Source organism: Podarcis muralis, chromosome 16, assembly GCF_964188315.1.
Source record: "Podarcis muralis chromosome 16, rPodMur119.hap1.1, whole genome shotgun sequence".
Lineage (NCBI taxonomy): Eukaryota > Metazoa > Chordata > Lepidosauria > Squamata > Lacertidae > Podarcis > Podarcis muralis.
In genome coordinates, this window is record NC_135670.1 from 9,541,808 (window position 1) to 9,566,318 (window position 24,511).

At 48.1% G+C, this 24,511-nt stretch overlaps 1 protein-coding gene across 2 annotated transcripts; it reads left to right on the forward strand.

The window, feature by feature from the left end:
• The first annotated feature begins 7,085 nt into the window (after positions 1–7,085).
• On the forward strand, positions 7,086–20,051 carry EFNA1 (ephrin A1). Of its 2 annotated transcripts, XM_028710390.2 has the most exons (5): positions 7,087–7,369; positions 15,410–15,705; positions 16,600–16,665; positions 17,477–17,527; positions 18,878–20,051. In XM_028710390.2, the coding sequence occupies exons 1-5, from the start codon at positions 7,263–7,265 to the stop codon at positions 18,991–18,993; spliced, it is 636 nt and encodes a 211-aa protein (XP_028566223.2). In that variant the 5' UTR covers positions 7,087–7,262; the 3' UTR covers positions 18,994–20,051. The 2 variants fall into 2 exon arrangements, with proteins under 2 accessions (XP_028566224.2, XP_028566223.2); XM_028710391.2 differs by lacking the exon at positions 17,477–17,527 and having other exon boundaries at positions 7,086–7,369.
• The last annotated feature ends 4,460 nt before the right edge of the window (positions 20,052–24,511 follow it).

The window sequence follows — 24,511 nt, forward strand, 5'->3', positions numbered from 1 at the left end:
CTGCCTCGGTCCAGCTGCCCTTCCACCCTGACTCAGCTGCAGCCTATCTTGGCTGATGGCTGGTGGGGCTGCCTTGAGTAGGCTGCAAAATTTAGCAGCTTCTTCCCCAATATATCAGTTAAACTTGTGTCTTATACATGCACACACATATACATATACAGTGGTGCCTCGCAAGACGAAATTAATCCGTTCCGCGAGTCTCTTCGTCTTGTGGTTTTTTCGTCTTGCGAAGCACGGCTATTAGCGGCTTAGCGGCTATTAACGGCTTAGCGGCTTTAAGAAAAAGGAAACAAACTCGCAAGAACTCGCAAGATGTTTCGTCTTGCGAAGCAAGCCCATAGGGAAATTTGTCTTGCGGAACGACTCAAAAAACGGAAAACTCTTTCGTCTAGCGAGTTTTTCGTCTTGCGAGGCATTCGTCTTGCAGGGCACCATTGTATCAGCATCCTTGTAGGCTTGGGAATTCTACAAAAAAACCCCCAAAAAAATAAGAGCAGTTTTTCCAAACAGCGGTTCTTTTCAGCATAGGTTTGGAAGGGTCCACCCGCCATCTTGATTCGAAATGGCGTCCAGCCAAGCAAGAGAGAACAAGCTCGGTCTCAGGAAACCTTCGCACAAAATTTGGTTGCGATGTCTTGAGAGGTGCCCACATGCAAACAGGCAAAGGACCGGCAGTGTTTCCCAAACTTGGGTCTCCAGCTGTTTTTTTGGACTACAACTCCCATCATCCCTAGCTAGCAAGGCCAGTGCTCAGGGATGATGGGAGTTGTAGTCCCCCCAAAAAAAACAGCTGGAGGCCCAAGTCGGGGAAACCCTGGATAAACTGGAAGAATAGGATCCCCTTTAATCAATGGATTGACGACATGACGACACTCGCGACATATAAGCACAGGCATTGCTTTGACAAATACCTTGACATTTGAGACAACATTATTCAGAATATAGTAGGTTTTTAATAATCATATCCATCCGGACAATAATATTATTTATATATCTATATAACAATTTATGGAACTGTAACTGGTTATATTTATGTCTTTCTTTCTTCCTTAATGTGTTTTTTCACTTTTTATCTTTCCTTTCCTTTCGTCACTTTATTTTGTATAACTGAAATCCTTTAAATAAAATATTAACAAGAAGAACTTTTTGAAATACAGATATTATCTATAAATGCATATACATATATTGTGTACATTTATACACACATTCATATGTATATGCATATATAAACACACAGACACATATGAATTCCTATTTTTATATGCTTTTATACTACTATTTTACTGGCTTTGTATTATATTTAATTTTATTTTCTATTTTCTATTTCTGACACTGTTTAGTGATTTTATATATATATATATATATATATATATATATATATATATATATATATATATATATGATCAATGCCACAGCCTTGAACTGTGATAAATTTGCTTTGCTGGGTTGGCGGTTTGTTTTTTCAAGTGATGCCCAGTCCAGAACTGCTATGTTTACTGGGCAGGCCTGATGCTCTATTGAGGGGAGGGGGGCTGGCTTATTATTGGGCTGTTCAGATTAGTTACTGGCTCCCCATACGTTCAGACCAAGGTCTGATCTTGCCCTGTTCACATGGGTTATTTGTTCTCGGATTAAGTGGAAGGAGATGAAAGGAGACGGGAGTGCTGGAAACTCATAATTCCCGTTCAAAATTGGGAAACAGAAACATAAGGATTTTGACCCCAGCTTTGAAGGGTTTTATATGGGGGAGTCAAGCTTGGAGGAAAACACACAGGTCACTGTGAAATTTAAGGCAACCACCTCAAGCATGGAAGCACCAAATCTAAGAACTTAATTGAGGTTAGAGCTAGCTGGCATGGTGCCTTCCGGTGTGGAACTACAACTCCCATAATCCATGACAACTAGCCATGCTGGCTGGGGATGATGGGAGCAGGAGTCCGACAACATCTATAGAGCCACCCCCCCCCCATGCTGATAGACTCCAACTCCCATCAGCTCCAGTCAGCAGCACAGCCAATGGACAGGGCTCATGGGCGTTGTAGTCCAGCAACATCTGGAGGGCCACAGATTCCCCAACTGTGCCCTACGACTTAAAGCCAAAGGGGCCCAAACTGAACCCCCCCCCACAGAGCTAAAAAGGATAGAGCTGCGAGGACGTCCTTGTGGGATTATTCAGTGTGAGTGCCTCTTTGGCCACATCCACAGCCTACATTTAAAGTGCTATGATACCGCTTTAAACAGTCATGGCACCGCCCAAAAGGATTATGGGAGCTGTAGTTTGTGCAGAGCATTGCTAGGAGACCCCGCTATTCCTCTCACAGAGCCACAACCTTCAGAGTGGTTTAACCATCGATCCTCAGAGCACTGAGGGTTGCTAGGGACCTCACTGCCCTCATTCGCCTCACAGTGCTACAATTCCCAGAGTGGTTTTATTCCTCTACCCAGGGAGCTCTGGGAAATGTAGCTCTGTGAGGGAGAACAGCCTTCTCCTCCATGGATTTGTCTAACCCAGGGGTCGGCAAGGCTTACCGGGCATGGGCCGGATCACTCCCGGGGAGATCCTCTGTGGGCCAGACTGGCACAGCGTGACGCCAGAAATCTCGTCTGCGCATGTCCACAGCGCTGGAAATCGCTTCTGCGCATGCCCAGACGCTGAAAATTGCGCCTGCGCAGAAGTGGTTTTTGGTGTCTGGGCATGGGCAGAAACAATTTCCGGTGCCACAGACATGCGCAAAAGCATTTTCTGGTGCCACAGACATGTGCAGATGCAATTTCTGGCATCTGGGCATGCGCAGAAGCAATTTCCGGAGCCGCGGAAGAGAGTCCCCACGCCAAGCTGTGCTGGTTTAGTGCAGCGCACAGGGACTCGCCAAGCGGGCGGCTCGGTTCGGGGTGGCTCGTTGGCTGGTTAAATGGCCTCCATGGGCCACTTCTGGCCCATGGGCCTTAGGTTGCGGACCCCTGGTCTAACCCTCTTTTAAAGCCGTCCTAGTTGGTGGCCATTACTGCCCCGTGGAAGCGGATTCCCTAGTTTAACTGACCCTAGGATACCCTCCTAGGAGCTAGTTTTCAGAGTTGCCTGGGAAGAGGGAACTGATTGTTGAACCACTGTGGAAATCGTAGCTCTGTGAGGGGAAGAGGGAGGTATCCCAATAACAACAATTTTATTATTTATGTGCCGCCCATCTGACTGGTTTTGCCCCAGCCACTCTGGGCGGCTCCCAACAAAACATTAAAAGCGCAATAAAACATCAACCATTTAAAACTTCCCTAACAACTCTCAGCATCCGCCAAAAACTACAGCTCCCAGAATTCTTTGGAGGAAGCCTTGACTGTTTAAAGCGGTATCACCGCGCTTTAAATGTATGGTGTGAATGTGGCCTAAGTTCCCTGGGCCCTAACTGTTCTGGGTCAAAAAAGGGCCTGTCGGACTGCGCTGGTGTTGCCGTGTCATGTTTTCTGGTGTGACTGCTTGGATCAGCCCTTGTGCAACAAGTTGTTGTGGCACATGGGAGGCCGCATGTAGGCATAGTGCGAGCCTGGGCTTGCCCACTCACCTCCTGCTGCCGTTCCCTTCCAGCACATGAGTGTCTGGGTCCCTCGAGTTTACAAGCCTGCTTGTGTTTAAGGAGGCAGCCGCAAAAGCTACGCCTGACTCTGTGCCCTGCGCTTCTCTGGCGCGACCCCTAAGTTTCTTCCATGTGCCAAGAGGCCGGTGTGGGGCAGTGTATTTATGCGCATGCACTGCCCTACTGCCCTCTTCGATTTTCCTTTTCGTTTTAGATAATTTCATTTGCTTTTGCTGGTGGGTGGGTGGGTGGGTGGGTGTACGTGCAAGTCTCTCTCTCTCTCTTTTAAATGATATTTATTACTTTTTCAACATTTTCAACACAACACTACAAACAAAAAAGAAAAGAGAATTAAGGAATGTTAGAAAAATGTTGGAATGAAGTTATATGGCTTTAGTAGAAATGTCATAAGGAATTAAGTATAAATAGATTAATAGAAAATTAAAGGAAAAATAAGGCAAGAATGTGTTAAGATAATTATAGGATAGAAAACAGAGTAAGATGGAAAGGAATTGCTGAAACAATTAATAGAAGTGGAATACAAAAAGGGAGGTGTGAGGAGGTCGCTGGAAATAAGTGAATGAAATATAAGATATTGAAAATGTTTGAGGTGTTTTTAAATTGTTTTTGTAGGTGCAAGTCTCTTGCGTTTGTTATTTTCACCTTTAAAAAGGTGTGTATTGGCCATTCTTCCATTCCTGCACAAGAGATGAGTGCTTTTGTGTGTAATAATATAAAGCTTCTCTTTGTTCCTGTTTCTTTTTAGATTATTATTTATTATTATTATTTATTCAACATACACTGCCCTATACATGGAGTTCTCAAGGAGGTTCACAACAGTAACATTAGACTTTAAAACTGTTTCTTTTATCCTTGTACATTATAAAAATATACTTTGCCTTGAGTATAAAATTTTGTATATCTTTTGATAAGTATCAATAAAAATGTTTTTAAAAAATAGAAATGTAAAGCTGTATCCAGCTGCCCAGCCCTATGAAGGACTATGTTGTCTTGCTGTGTGTCATTTTCTAAGATTGCATGTGTTTGATTTATACCTGCTGCTATATTTACTTATTTCCCTTTATTAAAAAGTATCAATATTTTGCTTTCTGTCCAAATAGGTCCGCAGCAATAAAGCACAAAGCTGAAATACAATCATTGTCTAATAAAATAATTATTGAATGCAATCATTCATGAAAGATTAAAAGCCCAAAGTAGATAAATAGTGGCTGGTGCTGCAATTCTAAAACGTACTTACTGGAACAGCCTTGCCCAAAATACATAGTCCAAATGTTTTGCACTACAACTCCCACCAGCCACGCTGTGCGTTATCTTATATTCCTCAATCACGTCCACATCTTACTCATCATTTTGCGGAACTCAATAAGCCCCAAATGTTGCAACCTTTCCTCATAAGGGAGTTTTTCCATCGCCTTGATCAGTTTGGATTACCCTCTTCTGAATCTTTTCCAGGAATCTCTTTTTAAAGATTCCTGTGCTCTTGGTTCTGAACAAAGGACTGATCTGAGTATAGGGATAAGGGAGTCTGGGGAGCCCTCTAGATATTGCTGGACTCCAACTCCCATCAGCCCCTGGCAGCAAAGCCCAATGGTCAGGGATGATGGGAGCTGGAGTTCAACATTACATCTGGAGAGCCACAGGTTGCCCCTTCCCTGTCCTAACCATTCAGGGATCACATACTGAATTCCCCTACGACGGTGTAAAGCAGTGCTCCCCAAACTTGGGTCTCCAGCTGACTACAACTCCCATCATCCCTAGCTAGCAAGACCAGTGGGCAGAGATGGCGGGAATTGTTGTTTGAAAACAGCTGGAGACTTGAGTTTGGGAAACCCTGGTGTAAAGCAGGAATGGGGAGCCTGTGGCGTTCCAGAGGTTGCTGGACTCCAACTCCCATCAGCCCCAGCCAGCACTGGCCAACAGTCATGGATGATGGGAACTGGAGTCCAACAACAATTTGAGGGCCACGGGATCCCCATCACTGTGGGGAAGTTGCTTTATACCAGCTATGACCCTTGTTCTGGGGAACCTTTTTCAGCCCCAAACCCATATTCCTTCCTGGGCAGCCTTCCAGGGGCACAGTGGTGGGCGGCGCCAGAGTATAAAGTGGGTGGAGCCACAAATGCAAATACTGTAATACGTTTCTACATTAGGCTACTTTCTACATACAGAGACTCACCCAGGGAAGCAAGAGGTGTTTGATCTGGGTTCAAGGCACATCCCAGCCCGACAGAAACACTCAAGAAGGATGCAAAGCTGGGCATTTAAATCACTATGATAGCACTTTCAACTGTCATGGCTTCCCCAAAAGAATTATGGGAGCTGCAGGTTGTAAAGGGTACTGAGAGTGGGTAGGAGAACTGTGTTGTCACAGAACTACAATTCTCAGAGTAGTTTAACAACCAAGCCCGCTTCACGGGGAACTCTGGGACCTGTAGTTCTGAGCTCCTCTTAGCCCCCTCAGCAGACTACAGTTCCCAGGACTTTCGAGGGGGGGAACCAGGCTGTTTTAAAAGCAGCACCATACCTTTTAAGTGTATGAAATGAAGTGAGAGCTGGACCATAAAGAAGGCTGATCGCCGAAGAATTGATGCTTTTGAATTCTGGTGCTGGAGGAGACTCTTGAGAGTCCCATGGACTGCAAGAAGATCAAACCTCTCCATTCTGAGGGAAATCAGCCCTGAGTGCTCACTGGAAGGACAGATCCTGAAGCTGAGGCTCCAATACTTTGGCCACCTCGTGAGAAGAGAAGACTCCCTGGAAAAGACCCTGATGTTGGGAAAGATGGAGGGCACAAGGAGAAGGGGACGACAGAGGACGAGATGGTTGGATAGTGTTCTCGAAGCTACCAGCATGAATTTGACCAAACTGCGGGAGGCAGTGGAGGACAGGAGTGCCTGGCCTGCTCTGGTCCAGGGGGTCACGAAGAGTCTGACACGACTAAACGACTAAACAACAACAACAACAACAATGAACAGAAACAAAACGGTGGAAGGGCACCGGTAGCGGGAGGCCTCATTAGGGAAAGCGCACCTCAGTTTAAGAACGGTTTCGGTTTAAGTACGGACTTCCGGAACGGATTAAGTTCGCAAACCGAGGTACCCCTGTAGATTAATCAACTGAAGCTTTTTCATTGGTTTTGAACCAGGGCTCACAAAGAGTCGGGTACGACTGAACGACACAACAACACCTTTTAAGAACTGTAGCGCAGATGGCGCCAAGAAAAAGCAGCCAGCTTTGCTGTTGTGTTTTGCTTTCTGACCCACGTGCAAGGACCCAGGGCGTGGCAGCGGCTGTTGTTGTTAGCGGTGGGGTGTGTGAGAGCCTGACTCCCAGCGGGTCTCTCCCGTACAATCTTTCCCTGTCTCTCTCTCTCCGCGCGCAAAAGTCTCCGCAGCGAGTGTTGCTCTTACTCCGCCTTCCCTCCTTGTCCTAACCAGCCCCACCCAGCCCAGCCCGGGGCGGGGGCCTCCCTGGTGTATAAAGCTCGGCTCTGGGCAAGCTGCCCAGCTTGTCGAGAGAGCGAGATCGCAAGGCGAGGGCGGAGCAGTTTGGAGAGAGCGCTTGTCCGCGCCGTCGAGCAGGCGCCACTCAGCCGCGGCTGTGCGTAAAGGCGCATCAAGCACACTTTTGGTTTTCTACTCTTTTACGAGAGAACCCCAGGCGTCCTCTCCAATGGAGCTGCTGCTTTTGCTGTGGGCCCCGCTGGTGGGCCTCTGGTGCGGGCTGTGCGTGGCGTCCGGAGAGCGGCACACCGTCTTTTGGAACAGCACCAACCCCAAGTGAGTTTTGGGGGAGCGTGGAGGGGAGAACCAAGCCCTCGTAGCCAGGGGCTGGAGAGTTACCGTCGTCACCAATGCCCAGCCAGAATTTACTTTTTGCGTGTGTATAAAAGGCATGACCCTTTATTTTGGCGTCGCTCCCGCCCCACCCTGTGATAATGGGGTTGTGTTGGAGGGATGGCATTTGGAGACCCCCGCCTTCCAACCAGGCACCCAGGGGACGCTTAGGGGTCCGGTTTCAGGGGGTGTTCCACTGGAGGCGCCTTGCAGGCGGGGAGCGCGGCCAGCCTTGGCCGATGATCGCCCCGTTGTTGAAAAAATCTGCCGTGTATTGAATAGGTGTGCGTGTCTTTTTTGCAGAGGGGGCGGGCAGAGGTTTCTTGAAGTAGGGCGCGGACGTTCAGGGAAAGAATGAGTTTCGCCTAGAAACCCCCTTCGGTTAGAAGTTAGCCATGGAGGGGTCGTTTTCCCTAGAAGTTGGAATATATCTGGGGAAGGGCCGTGGAGATTCTGAGGGGTGGAGATAAGTTGGAGGGAAATAGGACTCTGCCTCCATCCCCTTGGTGGTTTTGGGCACTCTCCTACCTTCCAGCCTCGGTCGTTGCCCCTGTTAAGGGAATTGGGGCAGCTGGCCCTTTAAATCTGGCGTGAATGCTCTGCAGATGAAAGTTTTCCCCTTTCTTTTCTCCCTTGTTCCCCCCCCCCCCCGCCTCTTTGCCTTAGCAAACTCTTCTTCTGTTCCTGCGCCTGCATTTTGGGCGAGGGCCACCCAGGGCAGCCCACCTCTGGCAGCCTGGCACAGATTTCCCTTGCCAGCCCCCAAGCCTCCTCATGTTTCAGGTTGCCTCTGCTGCTACCCTTTCTTTGAAGGAGGCAGGTTTAGCTTTGCAAAATGGGGGTGAGGGGTGGGTTCCTGGACTTTTGGAAGGAGGAGGAGCTGGTTGGGCATAAAAGCTGGAATTCGTAAACATCCACACGGTAGGCCTGCGCTTGGCACCCAGCCCGCACCTAGGCACCATGACAGAGGCATGAATCAGGTCTTTGCTGGGAAAGATAGGGCAGTGCGGACGGAAAGGACCCTTTGCTTGCCGAGGTGGGGAGAGGGACGCCGCCTTCACCCCCTTTGCCCCTTGGGGTTCCCGAGTCCGGTTTAGAGCATTTTTGAGGAGCTCGTGGTTTTTTAATGAGTTATGTCACGCCGGCTGTAATTTATGTATGACTCGCAAAGGACCGAAAAGGAAAAAGACAGGTTCTCTGCCCCAAGGAGCTTACAGATCTGTACTTCTGATGGCGCCTGTAGGAGACATCGGGCTTATGTTTGCGCGCTGGGAATTGGAGGGTGGGGTGGGGCATTAAAAGTGGCCCACAGCCAGGGGTGCCAACTTGAATAAAATATTGGGGGGGGGGAGTAAGCCTCCTCCCACATAATCGATCACATGACTTAGCTCACCATTTGAATGGCAACGCCCATTGTTTTTTGAGGGGAGCTGCCCCCCCCAAAAAAAATACTCGCAACAAGATGCATTAGGGAAGGAGGGAGAAGGTGTTGTTGCGGTTTGTTTGTTTTTTAATAAGAGCTGTGGGAGCGCTTGGGCTGAAATCCAACAGGTGCGCCCCCTGGCATCTCTGGGAGGGCTCACCTGTTGAATAGTGGCACGGTTTTTCCCCGTTTGTTAAAAGGCCCAGAGATTGGTGGGCAAAGGGTTTCCAGCCAGTTCCCGGGGACTGAAGAGTTAATTGCATTAAGCCATTGTTTTTATGCTGGAAGGTAAGGTGAGGGGAGGGAGGGAGAGCTCTGGTGCCTTTGTTCATTCAGCCTGTGTGTGAGAAGCACAGACATCTGTGTCCTGTTGTGCAAACCTCAAGGCCAGGGATCTGGCTGGCCCTTTCCAGGTGGCCTTCCTCCCCCCCCCACCCCCATGGCAGCTAGCTTGTGAGATTTGCCCGTCCCCCTGGCCTCGGGTCAGGTCAGCTCTGTGCTGTTGCCTTGGGTGGGTCTGATCTTGCTTTAATCAGAGCTTTTGTCAGTGCTGGCACTGAGTCTTTGTAACTGGGAAGGCTGAGTGATTGGAGAAGTAAACCCTCCACGCCTAGGGGCAGTGTACCTCTGAATAACAGTTGCTGGCAGGGAGGTGGGGGCAGCCAGCAGGGAGGAAGGGCTGTTGCCCTGCTTGGGGAGCACACAGCAGAGGTGTTGGGCTAGCCACTTCTGAAAGCAGAACACTGGACTTTGAAAGAGATTTGGGCAAGTTTGTTAAGGCTATCTGCTGGGAATCGCATACGGGGAGATTTTGGGTTGAGCTCAGGTCTTGCTTTGGGGATTCCTGGAAGAGGCATCTGGTTGGGCACTGTGATCCAGCAGAGCTCTGCATCAGTGTTCGAAATTCAGATATATAATCTGATTACCAAATGGCACCTTAAACCGGTTACGGTCGCCAGAACAGAAAGTCTAGGCAGCATTTTTATTTTGCAATGAAATTCATTATTATTATTATTATTCATTTCTATACTGCTTTATGTCCTAAAGAAAAAAAATATCAGAGTGGTTTACAACACATTAAAAAAACATTTAAAAAATGCAGAATAAAACAAATTCAGGCTTCAAGGGAAATATTTCAGATCCTTCTCTAAGTGACATTTGGCTTTCCCCATACAGTATTTATCTACTTGCTTAATTTGTATAGCTGCCCCATAGCAGAACTACTCTAGGAAGGCAGTGTGATGCACTGGTTAGAGCAGGCTTCCTCAACCTCGGCCCTCCAGATGTTTTTGGCCTGCAACTCCCATGATCCCTAGCTGGCAGGACCAGTGGTCAGGGATGATGGGAATTGTAGTCTCAAAACATCTGGAGGGCCGAAGTTGAGGAAGCCTGGGTTAGAGTGTCAGGCTAGGACCTGGGAGATCAGGGTTCAAATCCCCACTCAGGAAGCTTACTGGAGTCAGTCGCAGACTCTTAACCTACCTCACAGGGTCATTGTAGGGGTTAACTGGGGGGGGGTGATCCCCATCGCATGGCTGCGGTAGCATAAGTGGTGCAGGAATTGCACTTTGCAAATGCACAGAGGTTCCTTTCGTCTGTTTGTAACCTGATGTTCCCAGCTTGGCACTGAAAAGAGATGCTAGGACTCTTCAACCTTGTAAGCCCTGGGGAGGGGCGTGCCTGTGGTGAGATCCTTTGGGGATTTAGAAAAAATGCGTCCCTGGACTACAATTATAGCTCAGGTAGAGCATCTTCGTTGCATGGAGAAGATACTGGGTTCAACCCCAACTGATCTTTTGGTGGGGCTGGGGGAAACTTTGGCCTGAAACTGCTGGAGAGTTGCTGCCAATCTGTGCAGACTAGGCGCGTGAATACGCTGGCTCTGTTTTCTGAGCTCCTATTGGAGTCAGAACCATGAGGACTAGAATCTTAGTGTATTTTTAGGGGAAGGGCTAGATGCACCAAGGATCCGACTCAATATCAAGGAGCTTCCAGGATTCAAAAAAACCTCCCATTGCCACTGACCATTGGACATGTTGGCTGGCTGTGAGTTGGCCTCTGGCGGGTGCCAAGTTGGCAAAGGCGCCTTCAGGATGATCTGCAGAGTTTTACTTCATTGCAGAAGATGAATCGAGTGGTGATTTCAAAGTTGCGCCTGTCTGCCCCCTGCAGATATTACTGGCCTCTTCTCTGCCTTTCACTGGTGCCTTAAACCCGCCGGCTGGCACTGCCAAGAGGGCAAAGTTCTCAAGCGGCGCAGGCAGCAGGTGGTGGGCCTTAGCCAGCAAGGCTGAATCAGCTTGGAGAAAGTTGGAAGAGAGCAAAGCCGCAGCTGGCCAGCCGCTCCTTCCTTTCCCAGGGTCCATCTCCCCCCTTCCTTACTAGCCGTGGGCCTCTTCCTTCCCGCCCGGCGCTGGCGAGAGCCCAAGGGAAGGCGCCAAGGGCACGCGGGGCAGGAAATCTTTCTCCTTTTTTAAAAAAACCAACATGTTAAGATATATATTTTAACGTGTGTTTTTTCCGCCCAGGACGCTGGAGGCGAAACCGTCTTTTTGGCACGGAGGCTTAAGAGATGGCCAAGTCCGATGCCAACCTGGCTGGAGGGGCGGGATGGAGCGTGCAGCGGGGGTGTGTGTGTGCGTTTTGTGTACAGCTCCTGCCCCTGCAGGGAGGAGGCAGTTGCTGTGGCGGGTGAGAGTCCAGGCGGAGGAGATTGCAGGGCCCAGATGTGGCCACTTCTGGCAGGGTGGAAAACCCTGAGGCTGCTGTGTCTGGGCAGTTTCCTTCCAGGAAGGGCAGCCTTAATCGCTTTGTGTTGGCCTGTTGGTTGTCAGAAACAGCAGTGATCACATCCATGCCATACTTTCAAAGCACATTGCTTCCTTTCCAAAAGGATATTGGCCCTCGTGGAGCTACAGTTCCCAGCACCCTTAAACTACAGTTCCCAGGCTGGGAGCAATGGAAATTGGAGTTGAATATCTGGGGGGGACACAGGCTCCCCAGCTGTGACTCCTTAAAGAACTATTGGACTTATCATGGCTTTGCCTTTCACGGTCAACTTCATCACTGTCTGGAGCAGCCGCTAGCCCATGCTGGCTGCAGATTATGGAGTCTGAAAGCTGTTGAACGCCAGCCCTGCTCGGCCCCAAGTAGCCAGCATGCCCAGTGGTCATGGATTTTGAGATCTGTAGCCTGAAACGTCTGGAAGACCAGTGTTTGAAGTTAGCCAGGTGTGTTTGCTACTGGTGCGGGTCCAATTGCAACTACGTGGAGATTTCTGGGCGCTAGGTTTGGCGACCACAGTTTAGAAACTTCTGCATAGTTAGTATCATTTCCCCTGGGTGTTTCTCCTTCTTGCGTACTGGGACAAGCAAATTGCTGTAAGAGCAAGCTACAGCCAAGCGCTGCAGTTGAGATCACAGAATCGTAGCTTTGGAAGGACACCATGGGGCATCTAGTCCAACCCCCGGGCGGATAGACATTCCATTGTGGCCACTGGTAACCAGGGTTTATGGTGCCATATGGCGCTTAGCTTATATACCTGAGTTTGTAACACTGCGTTCACCACCCCGATCTACAGTTCCTCATTCCGTGTTGCACTCCACTTTTATTCAGAGCAGACCCATTCACGACCCGGACTAACTTGGTTCCATTAATTTCATCACGCCTGTCTTTAAGTAAAAAGCAATTGACTACAACACATCAGTGCTATGCTATCTTGGCAAGTGGCTTTGGGTCACTGTTGCAATAGGGACAACAACTAAGAAAAGCGAAATAATAATGATAATGATTAACTTAGCCAGATCTTTACTGTGTAGAATTAAATGCCCAAGCCTTTGCATGCCAATAAACCCCCTCCTGCCAAAAACAGAAAAAAGCAAAAACCCTTCGAAAACCACCACCACAGGACCTGATGTCATCAGGCACCAGTTGTCCCTGAGTGCATCACTCATTTTTACACTTTGCCATCCCTTGGATCATGAATTTGGGGGTGCCAGCCCCATCTAAAACTCGTCTGCTGCCAGCTACACCCATTGCAGTAAGCAGCCTTTCTGAATCTCAGTTGCTGGAAACCGCTGGAGGGGAGAGCTGCTGCTGTGCTCAGGGTCTGCTTGCAGGCTCCCCATAAACAGCTGGCGTGCCCCTGCGGAACAGCACCCTGGACCTGTCAGGATTGGCACCCGCTGCCTTGTGACACCAGGCAGGCGCCTTCCCCGTACCCTTTGGGGCGCTTGCTAAAAGCGATTTTTTTTCCTTTCGGCAAGCCTATCCAGACATGTAGAAACCGCCGTGTGTTGTTAATCTGGTTTTCGCTTATAGCTGATGTTGTTATTTTTTGGGAGTGTCTAAAAACACTTGCCTTTTTTTAAGAGGATACTTCTGTTGTTGTCTTGCCAGCTGATTTGAGGACTTGTGGCAACCCAGCGGTGCATAAAGCCCTGAAATAAATGGATGAGGCTAGGAAGGGCCATTGGCCCTTCTTGTTGCATTTGATTGCGCTGTTTTGACAAGGATCAGCCAGCTGCTTTGGGATCTTCCAGGGGGTCAAGACTTCTGGGTGGTGCCCTGGGGCGAGGAGACAGACGGAGGGTGGGTGGGCGCACCCCCCCCCCAACCCAGACCCTGCTGCTATCTCTGCACCTGAGGCCAAGATAAGGTGGATCCTTCGTTGCTGCCTCCTGCCACCCGCCTGGGGTGGCCAAACCGGTTTGTGGGTTCGTTCTCCCGAGGAGTCTTTCGGTTTCCAAAGCTTCTGTGACTCAGGGCGGAGTCCCTCTTTCCACAGCTGGCTTGGCGATGCTTTAATAAACACCTTGGCTCTCTGCTGGGAATGTGGGCTAGCCCAGCAAACGACAATGCTCTTGTGTCGTGTGCTCAGTGGGTAGAGCATTTGCTTTCGATCCTGGGTTCAATCCCCAATGGCATCTCTGGGTAGGGCTGGGAGTATCACCTGCTGGCAAGCTGCTGCCAGTCAGTGCGGACAGCACTGAGCTAGATGGGTCAGTTTTCTGACTCCGTATAAGGGAGCTTTCTGCATTCCCATTTAAACTATTTTGAACTGTGAGGGCTGGATTCTTTCTTGAGCTTTCGCACCGCAAACTTGCCCATGGAGGAAGCTGCCTTCTACCACTCGCCTAGCTCAATATTGTCCACACGGGCTGGCAGCAGTTCTTCCAGATTTCAGGCAGGGAGAAATTCCCCATCCTACCTGGTTATGCCGCTGGAGATTATCTCCAGATAATTTACAAGTAAGCCTGCTGACTTCAGTGGGTCTTACTCAGAACTTTTCTTTGTTTTGTATCACAAAATCCTTAATAAAAACTTTTTTTAAAAAAAATAAAAACATTAAGCACTTGCAGGTTTGCAACCTAAGTTGTGACATCCAGACTCCCCCATTCAAATCTCCCCTCTGCGATGAGCTCGCTTGATTAGCCTTTGGCCTCAGTGTTTCTCCCACCACCATCTGCAATATGGGTATAATGTAACTGATTTACCTTGGGACTGTTGTAAAGATGTCAGCCGGATTAACATTTGTGCAGCAGTTCCAAGGCTCATAAACGCTGTAAAAAATGGATTTTTTTAAAAAAAAATAATTTTTTTTATTTTTTTGCAAATGGCCAGGCTGAAGTTTGTTCTTTTTTCGGGGGTGGGGTGAGGGAATTGCATGGAGCATCTGCCTTGCAGCTATAAGAGAGAGTTGCATAAAGGTTTATTTAAATGCATTTGGTCAACTTAAGAAAACAACATGCAGGTAATGGATAAAGTGGCAGTGATTTAGGTTAAGAGCCAGCCCCAAATAATTACCCGGAGGGAGGGGTGTTTCTGCAAGTCTCCCACTTTGAGGAAGTTGTTTGTATGCACTGTTTTTATTCTATTCTTTAAAAATCCATCTCAAAGATATACAGGAAGAGCTTAACAAAAGCTCCCTTTGAGTAGCGTATGAAAGAAATACACGGAATCCATAGAAAAGCATGCGTTCCGTACTTTGTTAGCGACTGAATCAATGGGTTTCCATCTTTTTAAAGTCCGTTTTCTCCCCTTTGTTCATCTGAATAGAATTGGCTGATTCCTTGTCATAGCCATATTGTTGTAAATTTTACTTTTCCAGCCTGGGATGTTGAAGCTAGGGGGGGGGGGGGAGTTACAAAGGGATTCCTATCTTGCAAGGCTGTCTTGTGAGGATTTCTTGTAATTTTTATTTTATTAGCGGGGAGGCGATGGAACTGTCTGTGACACTTTTATTTGATTGGGGTGCTGGGGCAATTGAAATGGCATCGATTTCCAAACGGGGTCTGCTCTCCCCCCGCCCACAAGCCTTCTACAAAGGGGTTAGGAGATAGTTTGTAAGAATTTCCTAGACGTTTCTCGCAACGTTAACTTTATTGGAGGATGGAGACGAAACGGTACCGGCTTCAAAATTGTGTCTGTCCGTTCCACTGCCACCAACCTTGTAGGAAGGTGCCTACTTTACAAGGTAGTTTGTAAGGATTTCTTAGAGGAAGTTTATGCAGTTAGAGAACAAGCACTAATCTTGCTGTCGTTCCCTTCTCCTGATCCAGGTTTCAGTGGGATAGCTATGCCGTCGAGGTGCGGCTGAACGACTACCTGGACATCATCTGCCCGCACTACGAGGACAGCAGCGTGGCTCCTCACTCGATGGAACGCTATACCCTATACCTGGTGGAGCAGGAGGAGTACGAGACCTGCAAACCGCGCTCGAAGGAGCAGATCCGGTGGGAGTGCAACAAGCCAGATGCCCTGCACGGCCCCGAGCGGTTTTCGGAGAAATTCCAGCGCTACACTCCCTTCACGCTGGGCAAAGAGTTCCGGGAGGGCCACGAATACTATTATATCTGTAAGTGTCCGTGGCAGAGAAACCACACACACACCCTTACTGGCTGTCATTTATATTTCCATTTTAGCGCTCCTAAGATTTCTTATCTTGTGTCGTTCTGAGATGGTGGAAGGTCACTTATTTAAGCCCATTTTACAGATGGGGAAAAAGGAGGCTGGGAACGAGAGGGCTACATGGTGGTTTTTATTTCTAACAGGCCCTGGTTATAGGACTTTAAGGGCCGGGGTTTTCCCAACATTTGTGGTTTGGGTTAAGAACATCCACTGGGGTAGGAAGGTTTGTGTTAGGGGGCATTTAACCCTCTTTTAAATCCATCTCAGTCAGAGGCCTAGGCTGAATTTTTCAGCAGTGCAGGGAATTGGGTTGGGTTTGTGAGTTGAGGGCCCCCAGATCTCTTGTTTTGGGCCAGGTAATGAATTTGAGGGAAATAGTTCAGGATTACTGGGTAGGATATAAATTTTGCGGATTGAACTAAACTAAACTGACTTCTCTATAGGAAATTTGGGGGCGGTTAATGGGGCTAATCAAACTTGATAGGAACAGGATTTGTTGATGAATTAATTTGGGCGGAGGGTAACGAATGAAAGAGGAGCTGATTTGGGGTGATCTGTGGTGGGGTGCAGTTTAATTGAAGAATTGAAGATAAGTTATGTGTTGTATTTTATATATATATATATATATATATATATATATATATATATATATATATCCTCCACCCACCCACCCAAAATAAATGCACCAGTAAATAAAATTTAATAAAAGCTTCTCTAGTCTGTGTCAAGTTACCAGGTCTCAGATTCATATAGACTAGATGTCCTCCAATCCCTACACAAAACCTCCTGGCTGTTTCAACTCTTGCCAATAAAAATCTCTCTCTCAATTCTTCCCTATTAGCAAAACCTATCCATCACCACGGAGAATCTTGCCTTAAATTGAAAGTCGTAGTGGTTGGAAAGAATGGTGAGTTTTCTAGTTCCTGTCTGTCTGTCTGTCTGTCTCTAGTTAAACCCATGCCATTGTCCTGATCAAACTGCCCCCCCCCCCCGCAAATGCTATCTGCCAAGTTCTGCAACAGCCTTTGGCAACCTGGTGCCCATCAGCCCCAGTCAGCATGGCCAATGGGCCAGGGATGACAGTGAAATCGGGGGGGGGGGGCATCAGCTTGGGGAAGGCTGCCTTGGGGAAATAAGACAGATCTGATATGAGTCCCTGTCTCCCCTCCACTTCCTATTCCATAAGGTGAGATACTTGGCAGTTTGGTGGGGAGCGATATAAATTGGGATAACTGTATGTGTGAGAGAGTGGGGAGGAGAAGGTTTATACTCTCCTACCTGAAGCTAATACTCTGGTCTAATCTCACCCCCCACTTTTTTATGTGACTGCTCTTGAGCCTAGTAATAATACCTGACACACGTCAGTATTCAAAACTGTTTGCCTGCATCCGCTCCACCAGGCTTCCTCAACCTCGGCCCTCCAGATGTTTTTGAGACTACAATTCCCAGCATCCCTGACCACTGGTCCTGCTAGCTAGGGATCATGGGAGTTGTAGGCCAAAAACATCTGGAGGGCTGAGTTTGAGGAAGCCTGCTCTCCTTGCAAGGGGTATTGCCCCCTAGTTGCAAATAGGATTGCCCCAGTGGTATTGCCCCACATCAAGAGAACAGGGGCTGCAGGCTGAGATTTAAGCTGGGGCTGAGAACTATGGGCTCAATATTTAGGTTGGCTGTGTTCTGGGGTCCGGCCTTCACTGTGTGTCTCCGTTCGCTTTTAGGTCGGATGCCCCCCAGCCGCAGCCCCACCCTGAAGGGGAGACATCAGTCAGGTAGGTCCATGGGAGAGAGTTTGTTCTGTAGTGGTGGGGGGTGTGGAGGTGCCGCAAAGAGGGGCGGCACAATCGGCTATTTGCAGGGGACCCATTGACAAGAGACCCCTCTGGACCTTTGTCTCCTCCTTCCTCACTCTTGCCACCAAATAATATTATTATTATTATTATTATTATTATTATTATTATTATTATTATTATTATTATTTTATTTATGGGTTTCTCCAGCCACTCTGGGCGGCTTCCAACGGAATATTAAAATACAATAACCTATTAAAGATTAATAACCAACATTCGTTTCCAGCCCCCTCGCACTCAGGCCCAGGCAACAGGGGCGGTGAGAATGAGGCCACACACCCCAACATGCATGTATACCATTACGGTACCACTTTAAACAGTCGCGGGTTCCCCTCAAAGACTTCTGGGAGATGTAGTTTGTTATAGGTGCTGAGACACACGCACACCCATTCTCCTCCCGGAGCTACAATTCCCAGAGTGGTTTAACAATTAGTTCCTCTTCCCTGGGAACTGCAGTTCTGAATTTCCGGGGTAGGGGTGTCTCATATCAGCTCTCAGCTCCCTTAGCAAATAAGATTTCTCAGAATACATTGGGGGGAACCGTGACTTTTTAAAGTGCCGTCGTGGTGCTTTAAACGTATGGTGGTGCGGGTATGGCGGGGAAGAGAAAGGAGCTGGCAGAAGTGGTGAGGAAGGAGACTCAAGGAGGGAAAATGGAGGGCGTCAGACCTCCAAAAGGACGGAAGTGAGTGGGTTTATTAAGTGGTTCAGGAGGAGAGGATTTGAATTTGGGTTGAATTTTGCGTGCCACTTTATTATTATTATTATTATTATTATTATTATTATTATTATTATTTATTTAAGCGTTTATTAATTTTCCAATTTTCCAATGCTGTATTGTTTTTAACACTTGATTGGAAGCCGCCCAGAGTGGCTGGGGAAACTCCGCCAGATGGGTGGGGTATAAATATTATTATTATTATTATTATTATTATTATTATTATTATTATTATTATTTATTTATTTATTTATTTATTTATTTATTTATTTATTTATTTATTTATTATTCCAATAAGAACATCCAATTAACATATAAAATCCAATAAAAATAAAAAACTAAAATAAAAAAGTCCAATTGTAATCTTGGACTTCCAAATTGTAATCTTAATTTTTTTTGACTTCCCACGGTCCCACGGTCTGAATTCCAACGCATTTTCCACCTTACCGTAGCCCTGCCTCTCATCGTGCCACATATTATTCTCGTCCTATGTGCCCAACTTTGCTGCTTACCAGACCCTTTTCTCACCTGCTTGTCTCTCTTTCCCCCGGCAGACGACCCTGATGCAACGATGCTTCGCAGCGTGGGGCAGAATTCGGCCCCCCGTCTCTGCGGCCCCTTCACCTTCGTCCTCCTCCTGCTGCCACTGCTGATGCCGCAGGCGCCCTGATGGCACCCAGTTCCCCAGCTTGAAGCCATCAGCAAAGGGGGCAGCACCTGTTCTGTTGCCGCCGCCACCCCCGCAACACAGTGTGGTGTGGGGGACGCGAGCCTCCATGCGCCCGCAATGCCTCCGTGTGATGCGGTGGTGCACCAGTCGGTTTTAGCAGGCTGAGCGCCGGGATCAAATCGCCGGCAACCCTATGAGGGATGTGGCTGGTGGGGTCTGTGACTGGTGAGGGGTCTTGTGGACAGATATATGCCTCCAGCAGGCAGACATGGACCAGATGGGGACTCTCTTTGGCTCCCCGGCGGCAAACAAGGCTTGGATGGATCCGGCCCTGCCACAAAGGTCGTGGCGCTGAGTTTCCTGCGGGCAGGAATGCCACCTTGTATCGCGCCCTGTTGGTGGTGCTTGTGGACTTTTGGGCACACCATGAAACTGGAAACACACAGTTACCTTGGGACGATGTACAGTGCAAAAAAAAAAAAATTATGTGACTATCAAACAGGCAGGCCCTGGAATTTTTGGAGTGGGGAGGAATCCCCTGTTCTGTGTGCCCCGCTTTGACGACGACTCTTCCCCTTGCCTGCACCCAGAGTTCAGAAGACCGCTGCCTTGTACCTGAAAGGATCAAATTGGAGACCAGTTGTGTTGAGGATGTGATAAATCAGACGGGTTCACCTGGTCCAGCATCCTGCTTCTGGCAGTGGTCAGCCATTTATCTCCAGGAAGCACTACCAGTCCTCCCCGTGCCGCTTACCCATGGCCACCGTCAGCTTCTGGTATACTGCCTCTGCCCAGGGAGGTTCCATTTTCAAATCTGGCAGGATGGCGGACATTTTGTGTCTTGTGTACGCAAACCTGTTGAGGACAGCAAAGGGCAATGCCCCTGTTTGGCACACGGTGATATTCAATCACAAGGACAGAGAAATGAACAGACTGCAAATATATATATATATATTTCTGTGTGCGGAGGGGAAGGGGAGATAATGTTGTAGAGCTTTTTACCTCTGTAAAATATATATATATCTATTTTTATACTGAATAAATAACTCCAGAAGAAACGTGCTACATCAGTGTTTGTGCTCCGCTGCGGTGCTGATCTGTATGAACTTGGAGGTCACCTCTGGTGTAGGGGCAGAGCCCGGGAATGGGAGGTGATTTGAATATTGAGGGGTGGAGCCTGGTGGTGGAATTGGCTATTTTTGTGGGAAATGGGCTATTTGCAGTCTTGAGTGGCAGAGACTCCATTTGGGCCTTGAATATTTTGGAGACACTTTCCCCCCTACAGATCCTCTTGGTATATCTACTACTCTCAGGTGTTCAGGGTGTCATGGTTTGTCCACGGCAGTGCCTAAGTCATGGGTAGGCAAACTAAGGCTCGGGGTCCAGATCCGGCCCAGTCGCCTTCTCAATCTGGCCCTTGGATGGTCCAGGAATCTGCGTGTTTTTACATGAGTAGAATGTGTCCTTTTATTTAAAATTCATCTCTGGGTTATTTGTGGGGCATAGGAATTTGTTCATTTCCCCCCCTCCAGAATATAATCTGGCCCCCCACAAGGTCTGAGGGACAGTGGACCGGCCCCCTGCTGAAAAAGATTGCTGACCCCTGAAAGGTGTGGAGTTTCCACAGAGATGTATCCACCACCTACATTACAAAGTGTCAGTCCTTTGCGGAAGATGCACTCCGGCCTTCGAGACCAGATACATATTTTTGGACCCACCCTCTTACCTTGATTGTAATCTGTTTTAAATTGATTTTTAATACGGTTTTTTATTACTGTAACTGGCTCCCTGGAACCTGATAGTGAAGGGGCAGCTAAGAGATTGAAATAATAATTACTATTTAGTTAGTTATTTGAGACATTAATGCACCGCTTAAATATCCGCATTTCTAAGTGGAGTGTGTAAAAATAAATATTGCAGAAAACAGGAAGATTTTTTTAAAATTATATAAAATTATATAAACGAGCACCACCTTAACATGCCTGCTGGAACAAGGAAAATTGTAGCAACGGAAGAATAGCAAAAACCTACAAGTCATGCTAGCTCAGGCCTCCTCCAGATGTTTTTGGCCCACAACTCCCATGATCCCTAGTTAGCAGGACCAGTGGTCAGGGATGCTGGGAACTGTAGTTTCAAAACATCTGGAGGGCCAAGGTTGAGGAAGCCTGGGCTAGCTTTTGCTGTTAAATATTCTGTCACCTGAATTTTTACTTTCCCCCTAGAAAACCCAGGGAAGTAAGACAAAATGTCAAATGTTGAGACTTGGGGAATTTTACTGATCTTTTAAGATTGGTTTGCTACTTTTGTAGATACTTTTGGGGCAGTGTGTATCATGTGACGCCCTCCCCCTTCCCTTGGGCATGCTACAATGGCTGCTTTTTGGTATTTCTACAGGTTTTTTTATTATTAATTTTGTCAATGAGGCCATTTAACCTTTCTTTTCCATAAAGCATCTGAGCGTTGTTTCCATTTTACGGACCAGAGACCTGGTGAATGATTAACGTCGCAAGTTGATGCTAATCAGGGACTGGTTTAAAACCAGAGTACAGTATTCGTTGATTCCAATCTCTCTGCTACATTGCACTAGCAAGTGGGGGCACGTGGGTATGAGAGAACTCTCTGCTTTCATTTTAAACAACCCCCTGCCAAGATTCTAGTCCTTAAGGGCTGCACAAATCCACTTGACAGCTTGTGGACTATGTTTCTAAAAACCCCAGACGGAGGAGTTGCTGAATAAAGACTTCCAGTGATCGGAGAGGGTGAGAGTTTCGCACTTCTGCTGTGAGCAGCAGCAGCAAGTTAACTTGGTTTTCAAAGGAGTGAAAAAATAATGGAAATGTGTGACATCTGGGCACCTGCATTGAGTTTGCTTAGTTCCAGAACAGTTCTGCAAAAATTACATTGCTTTACATTCGTTTTTAATACATACGTACTAGGTAAAGGTAAAGGGACCCCTGACCATTAAGTACAGTCATGGACGACTCTGGGGTTGCGATGCTCATCTTGCTTTACTGGCTGAGGGAGCCGGCGCCGGAGCGGTACCTGTTTATCTACAAGGCTCTGTGGTTTAGACCACTGCGCCACCCGCATCCCACTGTACAGTGGTAACTCAGGTAAAGTACTTAATTCGTTCCGGAGGTCCGTATTTAATGTGAAACTGTTCTTAACCTGAAGCACCACTTTAGCTAATGGGGCCTCCTGCTGCCGTCGCGCCGCCAGAGCACGATTTCTGTTCTCATCCTGAAGCAAAGTTCTTAACCTGAAGCACTATTTCTGGGTTAGCGGAGTCTGTAACCTGAAGCGTATGTAACCTGAGGTACCACTGTACTGGCAATTGTTAAAGGGTAAATCGTCAAGAAGGCATTAGCTCCTTGCCCCATGGAGCTTACAATCACAAATTTACCCCAGGATAGGATGGAAGGGAGAGAAAATTTGGGGAAGGATAGAGATTCAGTTAAAATGTACTGTACTTAGTTTTGCCTTTTAGTAAGGGACAAGGACTAAGATGGGAGCAGGCTCGGGGGCCAAATATACCTCTAGCCCTAAATATTGGGCCCTCAAGATTCTCCCCAGGTCATGCCCATTCCTGAGACACACCCCTTACCAGCCCTGCTGCATACCTTGCTTGAGCGTCTGCCCATCTGGAATGTGTCTTGGAGCTCGGATCATGCCTTTTCCTTGCCTGGGTGGAGGATAGAGAAGGGCGTGTGAGAAACTAGCCTACTCTGCAAAGGTAAAACGTAAGCGTCATTTCCCCCACCCACCACTTCCACAGGCATGTGGCCCCCGGAAGCTTCCCCAGACAGGAATTTGGCCCTTGGGGTGAAAACAGTTTGCCATTGCCAGACCAAGATAAGGTAAAGGTAAAGGTACCCCTGCCCGTACGGGCCAGTCTTGCCAGACTCTAGGGTTGTGCGCCCATCTCACTCTATAGGCCGGGGGCCAGCGCTGTTTGGAGACACTTCCAGGTCACGTGGCCAGCATGACAAGCTGCATCTGGCGAGCCAGCGCAGCACACGGAACGCCGTTTACCTTCCCGCTGGTAAGCGGTCCCTATTTATCTACTGCACCCGGAGGTGCTTTCGAACTGCTAGGTTGGCAGGCGCTGGGACCGAACGACGGGAGCGCACCCTGCCACGGGCATTCGAACCGCCGACCATGCGATCGGCAAGTCCTAGGCGGTGAGGCTTTAACCCACAGCGCCACCCGCGTCCCATGCCGGACCAAGATAGTTGCACCCAAAGGGTTTAGGGGAGAAGGGTTTGGAGGAGGCTTTTGAGACAGAACAGGGATCACGTAGATGTTACTGGGAGGGATGATCACAGGCTGATTCTCTGCCATGTACCTCTCAGGGAAACCTGTAGGAAGGTGAAAATGTAATTGGTTTGTTGATGATGCATCAGCAGCAGGGGGCTTATCCGACAGGCGCAAGTCATGGAAGCAATTTGTCTGGTGCTGTGGACTTGTCTGTGTTTTGTTGTTGTGGTGCATTCGGAGTCGGGGAAAGTGACCCGGCCCAGACAGGCGGCTGTTACTCAGCTGAACCACAGCGGCTGCTTTTGTGGTCTTTGTCAAAAGTTGGTTTTAGGGTCACTGTTTTCTTGCGCTTCCTTTGGTTTTGTTTCGTTAGCTGGAATACAATCCCTTTCCCATATCTCCGGTCACATCAGGGAGAGGCTGATGATTCGCAGGCTCAGACGGGTGTGAGACGGATCATCTGTGGTCTGATCTTGTGACTTCTGTTTTTATCTTCTGCGCTTTAAAGCAGACTGGGGCTGCAGACACACCATCCTTTGAAAGCACAGCCCTGCCTCAAGAACCCTGGGAACTCTAATTCACCCCTCACAGAACTACAATTCCCACCAGCACCCTTAATAAACCAGTTTGTTAATCATGGAGGGTTTGTTTGTTTGTTATATTTATAAACCTTCACCTTTGTCCAAGGAGCTTAAGGTTGAAGGAGGTGAGGACAGGTGCCCCACCTAGGCTCGAAGTCACAGAATCCTAGAGTTGGAATAGACCACAAGGGCCATCGAGTCCAACCCCCTGCCAAGCAGGAAACACCATCAGAGCACTCCTGACATATGGTTGTCAAGCCTCTGCTTAAAGACCTCCAAAGAAGGAGACTCCACCACACTCCTTGACAGCAAATTCCACTGTCGAACAGCTCTTACTGTCAGGAAGTTCTTCCTAATGTTTAGGTGGAATCTTCTTTCTCGTAGTTTGGATCCATTGCTCCGTGTCCGCTTCTATGGAGCAGCAGAAAACAACCTTTCTCCCTCCTCTATATGACATCCTTTTATATATTTGAAGATGGCTATCATATCACCCCTTAACCTCCTCTTCTCCAGGCTAAACATGCCCAGCTCCCTTAGCCGTTCCTCATAAGGCATCGTTTCCAGGCCTTTGACCATTTTGGTTGCCCTCCTCTGGACACGTTCCAGTTTGTCAGTGTCCTTCTTGAACTGTGGTGCCCAGAACTGGAGACAGTACTCCAGGTGAGGTCTGACCAGAGCAG